The sequence below is a fragment of the Pseudophryne corroboree genome, chromosome 11 (genome assembly GCF_028390025.1).
Source record: "Pseudophryne corroboree isolate aPseCor3 chromosome 11, aPseCor3.hap2, whole genome shotgun sequence".
Taxonomy (NCBI): Eukaryota; Metazoa; Chordata; class Amphibia; order Anura; family Myobatrachidae; genus Pseudophryne; species Pseudophryne corroboree.
This window is the reverse complement of record NC_086454.1, coordinates 288,302,542-288,316,047: the sequence shown is the minus strand read 5'-3', so window position 1 is coordinate 288,316,047 and position 13,506 is coordinate 288,302,542. Positions and strand designations below refer to the sequence as shown.

The 13,506-nt window shown below is 50.3% G+C and overlaps 1 protein-coding gene across 5 annotated transcripts in view; it reads right to left on the bottom strand.

The window, feature by feature from the left end:
- Positions 1-10,583, bottom strand: part of CBFB (core-binding factor subunit beta) — a 167,962-nt gene extending 157,379 nt beyond the window's left edge. For 4 of the 5 annotated variants that reach the window (XM_063945416.1, XM_063945418.1, XM_063945417.1 and 1 more), the window contains exon 1: positions 10,362-10,583. In XM_063945416.1, coding sequence (XP_063801486.1) covers positions 10,362-10,439 — 78 coding nt within the window. In that variant the 5' untranslated portion in view covers positions 10,440-10,583. The remainder of the gene's footprint in view (positions 1-10,361) is intronic. The other variant, XM_063945415.1, reaches the window with a different exon arrangement.
- Between the last annotated feature and the right edge of the window lie 2,923 nt (positions 10,584-13,506).

Sequence of the window (13,506 nt, the reverse complement as noted above, 5' to 3'; positions counted from 1 at the left end):
CCCACTGCGCCCTGCACCCTACAGTGACCGGAGTGTGTGGGTTTAGTGTGGGAGCAATAGCGCACAGGTGCTGTGCGCTACCTCAGATGAAGACTGGTGTCTTCTGCCGCCGATTTCGAAGTCTTCTTGCTTCTCACGCCGGCTTCTGTCTTCTGGCTCTGCAAGGGGAACGGCGGCGCGGCTCCGGGATCGGACGACCAAGGGTGCGTTCCTGTGTACGATCCCTCTGGAGCTAATGGTGTCCAGTAGCCTAAGAAGCAGGACCTATCTTCTAGTGAGTAGGGCTGCTTCTCTCCCCTCAGTCCCACGTAGCAGAGAGTCTGTTGCCAGCAGATCTCTCTGAAAATAAAAAATCCTAACAAAATACTTTCTTATTAGCAAGCTCAGGAGAGCTCACTAAGGTGCACCCAGCTCGTCCGGGCACAGATTCAAACTGAGGTCTGGAGGAGGGACATAGAGGGAGGAGCCAGTGCACACCAGTATCCTAATTCTTTCTTAAAGTGCCCTGTCTCCTGCGGAGCCCGTCTATTCCCCATGGTCCTTACGGAGTCCCCAGCATCCACTAGGACGTTAGAGAAATAAGATTTTAAACCTACCGGTAAATCTATTTCTCGTAGTCCGTAGAGGATGCTGGGCGCCCGTCCCAAGTGCGGACTACTTCTGCAAGACTTGTATATAGTTATTGCTTACATAAGGGTTATGTTATAGCTCATCAGTCTTGGACTGATGCTATGTGGTTGTTTTCATACTGTTAACTGGGTAGTTTATCACGAGTTATACGGTGTGATTGGTGTGGGCTGGTATGAATCTTGCCCTTGGATTAACAAAAATCCTTTCCTCGTACTGTCCATCTCCTCTGGGCACAGTTTCTCTAACTGAGGTCTGGAGGAGGGGCATAGAGGGAGGAGCCAGTGCACACCCAGAGTCAAGTTCTTTCTTAAAGTGCCCATGTCTCCTGTGGAGCCCGTCTATTCCCCATGGTCCTTACGGAGTCCCAGCATCCTCTACGGACTACGAGAAATAGATTTACCGGTAGGTTTAAATTCTTATTTTATTCATTCCCCTATTTTCCTTAGTAAAAAATCATATGCCTTAGCAAATGTTCCTCATTCAATATACTCACTCACCCTAATGCTATCCTTCCACTACCTATACCCATAATCACTCCATTTTCTATCCCTAAACTAATCCAGCAACTGTCCCTAAAAGGTGGTACTCACGGAGAGATGACTATATTGCTTAGAAATTAAGCACGGATCTCTCCATGTGTATACCCCATGCGCGTCGCTATCGCTGGCAACAGATTGGCCTGCCGGCAGGCACAATCTGGCTCATCACTCATTTCACAAATCACGCTGAGCGCTCTGTGCTAGATCGCTCAGCACACATCTCTGGATAAAAATAAGAATTTACTTACCGATAATTCTATTTCTCGGAGTCCGTAGTGGATGCTGGGGTTCCTGAAAGGACCATGGGGAATAGCGGCTCCGCAGGAGACAGGGCACAAAAAAGTAAAGATTTACTAGGTCAGGTGGTGTGCACTGGCTCCTCCCCCTATGACCCTCCTCCAGACTCCAGTTAGGTACTGTGCCCGGACGAGCATACACAATAAGGGAGGCATTTTGAATCCCGGGTAAGACTCATACCAGCCACACCAATCACACCGTACAACTTGTGATCTAAACCCAGTTAACAGTATGACAACAGAAAGGGCCTCTTAAAGATGGCTCCTTAACAATAACCCGAATTAGTTAACAATAACTATGTACAAGTATTGCAGATAATCCGCACTTGGGATGGGCGCCCAGCATCCACTACGGACTCCGAGAAATAGAATTATCGGTAAGTAAATTCTTATTTTCTCTATCGTCCTAAGTGGATGCTGGGGTTCCTGAAAGGACCATGGGGATTATACCAAAGCTCCCAAACGGGCGGGAGAGTGCGGATGACTCTGCAGCACCGAATGAGAGAACTCCAGGTCCTCCTTTGCCAGGGTATCAAATTTGTAAAATTTTACAAACGTGTTCTCCCCCGACCACGTAGCTGCTCGGCAGAGTTGTAATGCCGAGACCCCTCGGGCAGCCGCCCAAGATGAGCCCACCTTCCTTGTGGAGTGGGCTTTTACAGTTTTAGGCTGTGGCAGGCCTGCCACAGAATGTGCAAGTTGAATTGTGTTACAAATCCAACGAGCAATCGACTGCTTAGAAGCAGGTGCGCCCAACTTGTTGGGTGCATACAATATAAACAGCGAGTCAGATTTTCTGACTCCAGCCGTCCTTGCAATGTATATTTTTAAGGCTCTGACAACGTCCAACAACTTGGAGTCCTCCAAGTCGCTAGTGGCCGCAGGCACCACAATAGGTTGGTTCAGATGAAATGCTGATACCACTTTAGGGAGAAAATGCGGACGAGTCCGCAGTTCTGCCCTATCCGAATGGAAGATTAGATAAGGACTTTTATAAGATAAAGCCGCCAATTCAGATACTCTCCTGGCAGAGGCCAGGGCTAGTAACATAGTCACTTTCAATGTGAGATATTTCAAATCCACCTTTTTCAATGGTTCAAACCAATGGGATTTGAGGAAATCTAAAACTACATTTAGATCCCACGGTGCCACCGGAGGCACCACAGGAGGCTGTATATGCAGTACTCCCTTGACAAAAGTCTGGACCTCAGGGACAGAGGCCAATTCTTTTTGGAAGAATATTGACAGGGCCGAAATTTGAACCTTAATGGATCCCAATTTGAGACCCATAGATAATCCTGATTGCAGGAAATGTAGGAAACGACCCAGTTGGAATTCCTCCGTCGGAACCTTCCGATCCTCGCACCACGCTACATATTTTCGCCAAATGCGGTGATAATGTTTCACGGTGACTTCCTTCCGTGCCTTAATCAAGGTAGGAATGACTTCTTCTGGAATGCCTTTCCCTTTTAGGATCTGGCGTTCAACCGCCATGCCGTCAAACGCAGCCGCGGTAAGTCTTGAAAAAGACAGGGACCCTGCTGTAGCAGGTCCCTTCTCAGAGGTAGAGGCCACGGTTCGTCCGTGAGCATCTCTTGAAGTTCCGGATACCAAGTCCTTCTCGGCCAATCCGGAACCACTAGTATTGTTCTTACTCTTCTTTGCCGTATGATCTTCAATACCTTTGGTATGAGCGGCAGAGGAGGAAACACATACACTGACTGGTACACCCAAGGAGTTACCAGTGCGTCCACAGCTATTGCCTGTGGATCTCTTGACCTGGCGCAATATTTGTCCAGTTTCTTGTTGAGGCGAGACGCCATCATGTCTACAATTGGTCTTTCCCAACGGTCTATTAACATGTTGAAGACTTCTGGATGTAGACCCCACTCTCCCGGATGAAGATCGTGTCTGCTGAGGAAGTCTGCTTCCCAGTTGTCCACGCCCGGGATGAACACTGCTGACAGTGCTATCACGTGATTCTCCGCCCAGCGAAGAATCTTGGCAGCTTCTGCCATTGCACTCCTGCTTCTTGTGCCGCCCTGCCTGTTTACATGGGCGACCGCCGTGATGTTGTCCGACTGAATCAACACCGGTTTTCCTTGCAGGAGAAGTTCCGCCTGGCTTAGAGCATTGTAGATTGCTCTTAGTTCCAGAATGTTTATGTGAAGAGACTTTTCCAGACTCGTCCATACTCCCTGGAAGTTTCTTCCTTGTGTGACTGCTCCCCAGCCTCTCAGGCTGGCGTCCGTGGTCACCAGGATCCAATCCTGAATGCCGAATCTGCGGCCTTCTAATAGGTGAGCCTTCTGCAACCACCACAGAAGTGACACCCTTGTCTTTGGTGACAGGGTTATTCGCAGGTGCATCTGCAGATGCGACCCTGACCATTTGTCCAACAGATCCCTTTGGAATATTCTTGCATGGAATCTGCCGAATGGAATTGCTTCGTAAGAAGCCACCATTTTTCCCAGGACTCTTGTGCATTGATGTACTGACACTTTTCCTGGTTTTAGGAGGTTCCTGACCAGATCGGATAACTCCTTGGCTTTTTCCTCTGGAAGGAAAACCTTTTTCTGAACCGTGTCCAGAATCATTCCTAGGAACAGCAGACGAGTTGTCGGGATTAAATGGGATTTTGGAATATTCAGAATCCACCCGTGTTGTCTTAGCACCTCTTGAGATAGTGCTAAAGCTGTCTCCAGCTGTTCTCTGGACCTTGCCCTTATTAGGAGATCGTCCAAGTATGGGATAACTAATACGCCTTTTCTTCGAAGAAGAATCATCATCTCGGCCATTACCTTGGTAAAGACCCGAGGCGCCGTGGACAATCCGAACGGCAGCGTCTGAAACTGATAGTGACAGTTTTGAACAATGAACCTGAGGTACCCCTGGTGTGCGGGGTAAATCGGAACGTGTAGATACGCATCCTTGATGTCCAAGGATACCATAAAGTCCCCTTCTTCCAGGTTCGCTATCACTGCTCTGAGTGACTCCATCTTGAACTTGAACTTTTTTATGTAGAGGTTCAAGGACTTCAGATTTAGAATAGGCCTTACCGAGCCATCCGGCTTCGGTACCACAAATAGAGTGGAATAATACCCCTTTCCTTGTTGTAATAGGGGTACTTTGACTATCACCTGCTGAGCGTACAGCTTGTGAATGGCTTCCAACACCCTCTCCCTTTCGGAAGAGACGGTTGGTAAGGCAGACTTCAGGAAACGATGAGGAGGATCCGTCTCTAATTCCAACCTGTACCCCTGAGATATTATCTGCAGGATCCAGGGGTCTACCTGCGAGTGAGCCCACTGCGCGCTGTAATTTTTGAGACGGCCCCCCACTGTCCCCGAGTCCGCTTGAGAGGCCCCAGCGTCATGCTGAGGTTTTTGCAGGAGCCGGGGAGGGCTTCTGTTCCTGGGAAGGAGCTGCCTGTTGGTGTCTCTTCCCTCTTCCTCTGCCTCGTGGCAGGTACGACAAGCCCTTTGCTCTCTTATTTTTGTAGGAGCGAAAAGGCTGCGGTTGAAAGGTCGGTGCCTTTCTCTGTTGGGGAGTGACTTGAGGTAAAAAAGTGGATTTCCCGGCAGTAGCCGTGGCCACCAAGTCTGATAGACCAACTCCAAATAACTCCTCCCCTTTATACGGCAAAACCTCCATGTGACGTTTTGAATCCGCATCGCCTGTCCACTGTCGTGTCCATAAGGCTCTTCTGGCTGAAATGGACATAGCACTCACCCGAGATGCCAGTGTGCAAATATCCCTCTGTGCATCACGCATATAGATAAATGCATCCTTTATTTGTTCTAACGACAGTAAAACATTGTCCCTATCTAGGGTATCAATATTTTCAATCAGGGATTCTGACCAAACTACTCCAGCACTGCACATCCAGGCAGTTGCTATAGCTGGTCGTAGTATAACACCTGCATGTGTGTATATATTCTTTTGAATAACTTCCATCTTTCTATCTGATGGATCCTTAAGTGCGGCCGTCTCAGGAGAGGGTAACGCCACTTGTTTGGATAAGCGTGTGAGCGCCTTGTCCACCTTAGGGGGTGTTTCCCAGCGCGCCCTAACCTCTGGCGGGAAAGGGTATAATGCCAATAACTTTTTTGAAATTATCAACTTTTTATCAGGAGCAACCCACGCTTCATCACACACGTCATTTAATTCTTCTGATTCAGGAAAAACTGTTTGTAGTTTTTTCACACCATACATAATACCCTGTTTTACGGTATCTGTAGTATCAGCTAAATGTAACGTCTCCTTCATTGCCAAAATCATATAACGTGTGGCCCTACTGGAAAATACGTTTGAATTTCTACCGTCGTCACTGGAATCAGTGCCCGTGTCTGGGTCTGTGTCGACCGACTGAGGCAAAGGGCGTTTTACAGCCCCTGACGGTGTTTGAGGCGCCTGGACAGGCATTAATTGATTGTCCGGCCGCCTCATGTCCTCAACTGACTGTTTAAGGGAAGATAAACCATCACGTAATTCCACAAATAAAGGCATCCATTCTGGTGTCGACCCCCTGGGGGGTGACATCTGCATATTTGGCAATTGCTCCGCCTCCACACCAATATCGTCCTCATACATGTCGACACCACGTACCGACACACACCGCAAACTCACAGGGAATGCTCTAATGAAGACAGGACCCACTAGCCCTTTTGGGGAGACAGAGGGAGAGTCTGCCAGCACACACCACAAAGCGCTATATATACAAGGGATATCCTTATATTAAGTGCTCCCTTATAGCTGCTTTAATATATATATATATAGCCATTAATGTGCCCCCCCTCTCTGTTTTACCCTGTTTCTGTAGTGCAGTGCAGGGGAGAGACCTGGAAGCCGTTCTGACCAGCGGAGCTGTGACAGAAAATGGCGCCGTGTGCTGAGGAGATAGGCCCCGCCCCTTTTTCGGCGGGTTCTTCTCCCGCTATTTTTCCAGTCAGGCAGGGGTTAAATATCTCCATATAGCCCCTATGGGCTATATGTGAGGTATTTTTAGCCTTGTATAAGGTTTATATTTGCCTCTCAGAGCGCCCCCCCCCAGCGCTCTGCACCCTCAGTGACTGCCCAGTGAAGTGTGCTGAGAGGAAAATGGCGCACAGCTGCAGTGCTGTGCGCTACCTTATGAAGACTGAGGAGTCTTCAGCCGCCGGTTTCCGGACCTCTTCACGCTTCAGCATCTGCAAGGGGGTCGGCGGCGCGGCTCCGGGACCGGACTCCACGGCTGGGCCTGTGTTCGATCCCTCTGGAGCTAATGGTGTCCAGTAGCCAAGCAGCAAATCCACTCTGCATGCAGGTGAGTTTACTACTTTCCCCCTAAGTCCCACGTTGCAGTGATCCTGTTGCCAGCAGGACTCACTGTAAAGAAAAAAACCTAAACTAAACTTTCTCTAAGCAGCTCTTTAGGAGAGCCACCTAGATTGCACCCTTCTCGTTCGGGCACAAAATCTAACTGGAGTCTGGAGGAGGGTCATAGGGGGAGGAGCCAGTGCACACCACCTGACCTAGTAAATCTTTACTTTTTTGTGCCCTGTCTCCTGCGGAGCCGCTATTCCCCATGGTCCTTTCAGGAACCCCAGCATCCACTTAGGACGATAGAGAAATGTCCCTGCGTGTACTGGCCTTAAGGGCTGTTTCACACTAGCCGGTTTTCACCGGACAGCAAAAAGCTGGACGGCTTTTCACCTTGCAGTGTGTTCAGTTGTATATGAAAACACACTGCTCCTTTCACACAGCACAGCCCCGGCCCAGCTGCCGGAAATATCCACTGAAAGGTCCGGCTGCCGCGCCATCCTTGTAGGCAGTAAACTGAGTGTGTGAATGGGAGCTTTCACACACTTTTTTTTTTTTCGCAGCCGTAGCTGCGCATGCGCAAAGCATTAAACACGGCTTTAAGCCGTTGTGTGTGAAAGACAATGACGGATGGAAAAAAGCTGGACAAAGTTGGTCTGGCTTTTTGCCATCCGGTGAATCTCAGTCCCCTGGACTGTTTTCACTAATACACAGCCTCCTGGTCTTTGTTCTCTCTCCCACTACAAAGCCTCATTCTCCAATACACAGAGACACACTGCACTCGCTATCTCCAATACTCAGCCGGCTCTCTTTACTCACTTTCCCCAACACAACCTACACTTTTCAGTCACTCTCCAGAAAATATAACCCCCCCCCCCAACCCTCTTCACTATCTTTCCAAAGTACACACAGCCCCTCCCCCCTCCATCATTCACTCTTCACAGTACACACCTCGACCACAAACATTCACTCAATACGCAAAGCCCCCATCATTCATTTCCCCCATAACACAAAGACTCCTCCCATCTCTCACTCACTCCCAGTACACGAAACCCCCCTCCATCACTCACCCTCCCCCAGTACACGAAACCCCCCTCCATCACTCACCCTCCCCCGGTACACAAAACCCCCCTCCATCACTCACCCTCCCCTGGTACACACAAGCCCCCTCCATCACTCACCCTCCCCAGAACACACAGGCCCCCTCCATCACTCACCCTCCCCCCGGTACACACAACCCCCATCCATCACTCACTCTCTCCCAGAACACAACCCCCCTCCATCACTCACCCTCCCCCAATACACACAACACCCCTCCATCACTCACTCTCCGCCGGTACACACAACCCCCCTCCATCACTCACTCTCTCCCAGAATACAACCCCCTCCATCACTTACCCTCCCAGTACATACAGCCTCTCCCATCACTCACATCCCCAGTACCTTTAGATTGTAAACTCTCACGAGCAGGGCCCTCTTCCCTCATGTGCTTATCCTTTGTCTTACTTTAATAATCTTCAACTGTACCACATCCAGCAGTCTTCTGCCACCTGATACTTATTCCAGTGTCATCTGCTGATGTAACTATGTTTATTTACCCTGTACTTGTCCTATACTGTCATCAACTGTAATGGCCCGTACACACTGGTCGATATATCGGCCGTTCTATTGAACGGCCGATATATCGCGGGACCGTCGGCCAGTGTGTACGGCCGATACGTCTGTGAACTCCGTCGTTCACAGACGTATCGCGTCGGCCCCGCAGCACAGCCGACAGCCAATATATCTACCGATATATTGGCGCGTCGCTGTGTGTGTACGGGGCGGTCGGCCGACCGCCCGTACACATGCTGCGGCGGCCGGCGGTGATTGACAGGTGAACTGGGCGGGCGTGTGTACACGCCCGCCCAGTTCATGACGTCAGTCCCCGACGGATCGAGCAGTGTGTATGCTGAACACACTGCTCGATCCGTCCATAGATATATCTGCAGATCAATTGATCTGCAGATATATCTGTTAGTGTGTACCCACCTTTAGTTGCTGTTTTCCTGTTTGATTATTTATGTACTCTGTAATTGGGCGCTGCGGAACCCTTGTGGCGCCATATAAATAAAAGATAATAATAATAATAATAATAATACACACTCTCCTCAGTAAACACAGCCCCCATCACTCACTCTCTCCCAGAACACAACCCCCTCCATCACTCACCCTCCCAGTACATACAGCCTCTCCCATCTTTCACATCCCCAGTACACACTATCTCCCAGTACACACCACCCCCCTCCATCACTCACTCTCTCCCAGTACACACAGCTCTTCATCACTCACTCTCTCCCAGTACACACAGCCCCCCCATCACTCACTCTCTCCCAGTACACACAGCCCCCCTCCATCACTCACTCTCTCCCAGTACACACAACCCCCCTCCATCACTCTCTCTCCCAGTACACACAACCCCCTCCATCACTCACTCTCTCCCAGTACACACAGCCCCCCCATCACTCACTCTCTCCCAGTACACAGAGCCCCCCCATCACTCACTCTCTCCCAGTACACAGAGCCCCCCCATCACTCACTCTCTCCCAGTACACAGAGCCCCCCCATCACTCACTCTCTCCCAGTACACACAGCCCCCCATCACTCACTCTCTCCCAGTACACACAGCACCCCATCACTCACTCTCTCCCAGTACACACAACCCCCCATCACTCACTCTCTCCCAGTACACAGACCCCCCCATCACTCACTCTCTCCCAGTACACAGAGCCCCCATCACTCTCTCTCCCAGTACAGAGCCCCCCATCCCTCACTCTCTCCCAGTACACAGAGCCCCCCCATCCCTTACTCTCTCCCAGTACACACAGCCCCCCCATCACTCACTCTCTCCCAGTACACACAGCCCCATCACTCACTCTCTCCCAGTACACACAGCCCCATCACTCACTCTGTCCCAGTACACACAGCCCCCATCACTCTCTCTCTCCCAGTACACACAGCCCCCCATCACTCTCTCCCAGTACACAGAGCTCCCCCATCACTCACTCTCTGCCAGTACACAGAGCCCCCCATCACTCACTCTCTCCCAGTACACAGCCCCCCCATCACTCACTCTCTCCCAGTACACACAGCCCCCCCATCACTCACTCTCTCCCAGTACACACAGCCCCCCCCCCCATCACTCACTCTCTCCCAGTACACACAGCCCCCCCCATCACTCACTCTCTCCCAGTACACACAGCCCCCCCATCACTCACTCTCTCCCAGTACACACAGCCCCCCCCTATCACTCACTCTCTCCCAATACACACAGCCCCCCCATCACTCACTCCCAGTACACCCCCATCAGTGCCATCACTCAGTCACTGTCCCCCAGTACACACAGCTCCTCCCCCCAGTACACACAATCCTCCCCCTTCCTCCCATTACGATGTCGGGGAACACCTGAGAAGCTCCCGATCACCCCCATCCCAACCTGTGGGTCTCCCTCTCCCGAGTCCCTCCTCTCGCTGATCACTAGTCTCTACGATCCTCCGGTACCTCCGCCATCTCCCTCCTCACCCCCCGGGCCGGGGATGCTCCTCCAGGCTCTCACCTCACACTCGCGGCTCAGTTTCCGGAAGAACTCCTCATTCTCAAACTTGCTTCTCTGATCTGGCACCACTCGCGGCATGTTCTCACCGGTCGGGTCACCGCACAGTCTTCCTGTCACCCCCCGGGTCACTGCGCTCTGGGTGTCTCCCGCCCGGTGGCCGCCGCTGGTCCTTAGCTCCGCCCCTTTCCTGGACAGTTTATGGCCCCGCCTACAAACTCACGTCCTCAAATCATCGCTCTCTGGCCCCGCCCACACCCCTCAGCTGTGCTTTGTGACGTTACTCACCGAGAGCGTAAGGTACCAGCCGGCCAAGTTGTCACGTGACGTACTATGAGTCACTCACACAATCCTGCGTGTACTGGCATATGCTGCTGCTGCTGCGCACATGTGCTGGGGCATCATATTATTCTGTGGCATTTACTGAGAATAAATCAAAGTCTGGCACAGAGTAAGTTGTGCTGTGACTCGGGCATGTGTCAAATTAAATGTACGTGCAAAAATTACATGTAATACACACGTGGCAAAAGGCAAGCTATGCTCTAATTATATAATACATTAGATTTCTGTTTTAGATAGATATATCACTCTTGGAGGAATACATACTAATTACAAGGGGGCGGTATGCCAGCTGTCAAGATCCCGACAGCGGCATCCTGCCCGCCAGAATGCCGGTAGCGGGGCGAGCGCAAAGAGTGCCCTTGTAGGCACGCTGCGCTCGCCATGCTGCGTACTCGGTGGCTTGCTGCACTTGCCACAGCTTTTGTTCTCACTCTATGGTTGTTGTGGATACCCACGAGTGGGTCGGCATTATTCTAATAATTATTATAGCCAAAACTCTGGAGTAAAAACTCTGGCTGCAGCTCCACAGGGCAACACCAGGCAGGTACTAGCCTGGACCCCCCAAAGTCTCAGGCCCGGCATAGGTGCCCCTAGTACCCCCCTCCCTGCAGTTGGGCCTGCTGCCGGCAGCCAATTACCATCTCACTGGAAGAAGCGCATCCCGGCCTCACTGGAAACAGCGCATCCAGGACTCACTGACAGACGATTTCAACTATTGTATTCACTTACACTTTTATCTACTTACATTTTTATTCATTAAAAATAACTCAAACAAAACAGCCTGTTCTGAACTATTTTCTCCTCCTATTCTATATCTGTATCACTAGTATCGTCACAACAGGGGTCATTTTATAAAATAGATTTACCACTGCTGGGTGTGCGGTGGTGCTGATATACGCAGACCTTGGGTTTTTGAAAATCAGAGCACAACCACATATAGCCGAAAGGAGATGCAATCAATTTGCCAGCTGTCGGGTTCCGGCATAGGGGGTCATTCCGACCTGATCGCACACTGCCGTTTTTCACAGTGCAGCGATCAGGTCACTACTGCACATGTATATGCACCGCAATGCGCAGGCGCGTCGTACGGTTACAAAGCGGATCATTGCTGAGCGATGGATTTAACGAAGAATCCATTCGCTCAGCCGATCGCAAGGAGATTGACAGGAAGAAGGCGTTTATGGGTGTCAACTGACTGTTTTCAGGGAGTGTTTGGGAAAACGCAGGTGTGTCCAAGCGTTTGCAGGGCGGGTGTCTGACGTTAATTCCGGGACCTGACAGGCTGAAGTGATCGCACCTACTCAGAAACTGCACAAAATATTTTTGCAGAGCTCTGCTGCACAGGCGTTCGCACACTTGCAAAGCGAAAATACACTGCCCTATAGGCGGCACTGCACAAAGTAGCTAGCGAGCCATCAACTCGGAATGACCCCCCATGTGCATTGCAGGTGGGGCAGATATAACAAGTGCAGAGACAGTTAGCTTTGGGTGTGTTATTTTGTTTCTCTGCAGGGTAAATACTGCCTGCTTTATTTTTACACTGCAACTTAGATTTCAGTTTGAACACACCCCACCCAAATCTCTCTCTCTCTGCACATGTTATATTTGCCCCTCCTGCAGTGCACATGGGGGGTCATTTCGAGTTGTTCGTTCGCTAGCAGTTTTTAGCAGCCGTGCAAACGATATGCCGCCTCACACTGGGAGTGTATTTTAGCCTAGCAGAAGTGCAAACGAAAGGATCGCAGAGCGGCTACAAAATAATTTTGTGCATTTTCAGAGTAGCTTCAGACCTACTCAGCGCTTGCGATCACTTCAGACTATTCAGTTCCTGTTTTGACGTCACGAACACGCCCTGCGTTCGCCCAGTCACGCCTGCGTTTTTCCTGTCACGCCTGCGTTTTTCTGAACACTCCCTGAAAACGGTCAGTTGACACCCAGAAATGCCCTTTTCCTGTCAATCACTCTGCGGCCAGCAGTGCGACTGAAAAGCTTAGCTAGACCTAGTGTGAAACTACATAGTTCGTTGTAATAGTACGACGCGCGTGCGCATTGCGCCGCATACGCATGCGCGGAAGTGCCGATTTTTTTTGCCTGATCGCTGCGCAGCGAACGAAATCTGCTAGCGATCAACTCGGAATGACCCCCATGGTTTTGCCCAACTGCTAACAAATTTGCTGCTACGATCAGGTTTGAATTACCGCCATAGTCACATATATACAGCTAGCATAACATCAGTGTTAAAAGTATGCAATCTGCTTTATTTAATATATAAAAATGAAGATTTGTCCTTCTGTCTTTCTATACAAATCCACAGTTTACAAGCGAAGATCGTGACATTTTACATTTGAGCATATTAAAACACGGCGGAGGCAACGAAAACAATTTGAAATCCTTAGCACCCCTAGGGGAGCAGACAGCAGCACAGAGTATATCAGGAGACAGCATAACTCCGGAATTGCTGGAGCAATGTACAAAAAAATTTGTACACATATGCCTTACAATCTGACAACAAACACTGTGGGGGGGGGGAGACACCCCTAGAACCCCTAGGGATGAGGCAGCAGCACTGAGTATTTCAGCAGATCATAACTCTGGAATGCCTGCAGCAATTTACAACAAACTTGGTACACATATGACTTACACTCTGGAAACAAACACTGTGGGGGTCAGACACCCCGGCTAGCACCCCTAGGGGTGGGACAGCAGCACAGAGTATGTCAGCAGACAGCAAAACTGTGCAAGGTCTGGAGCAATTTACACCAAACTTGGTACACATCTGACTTACATTCTGGGAACAGACACTGTG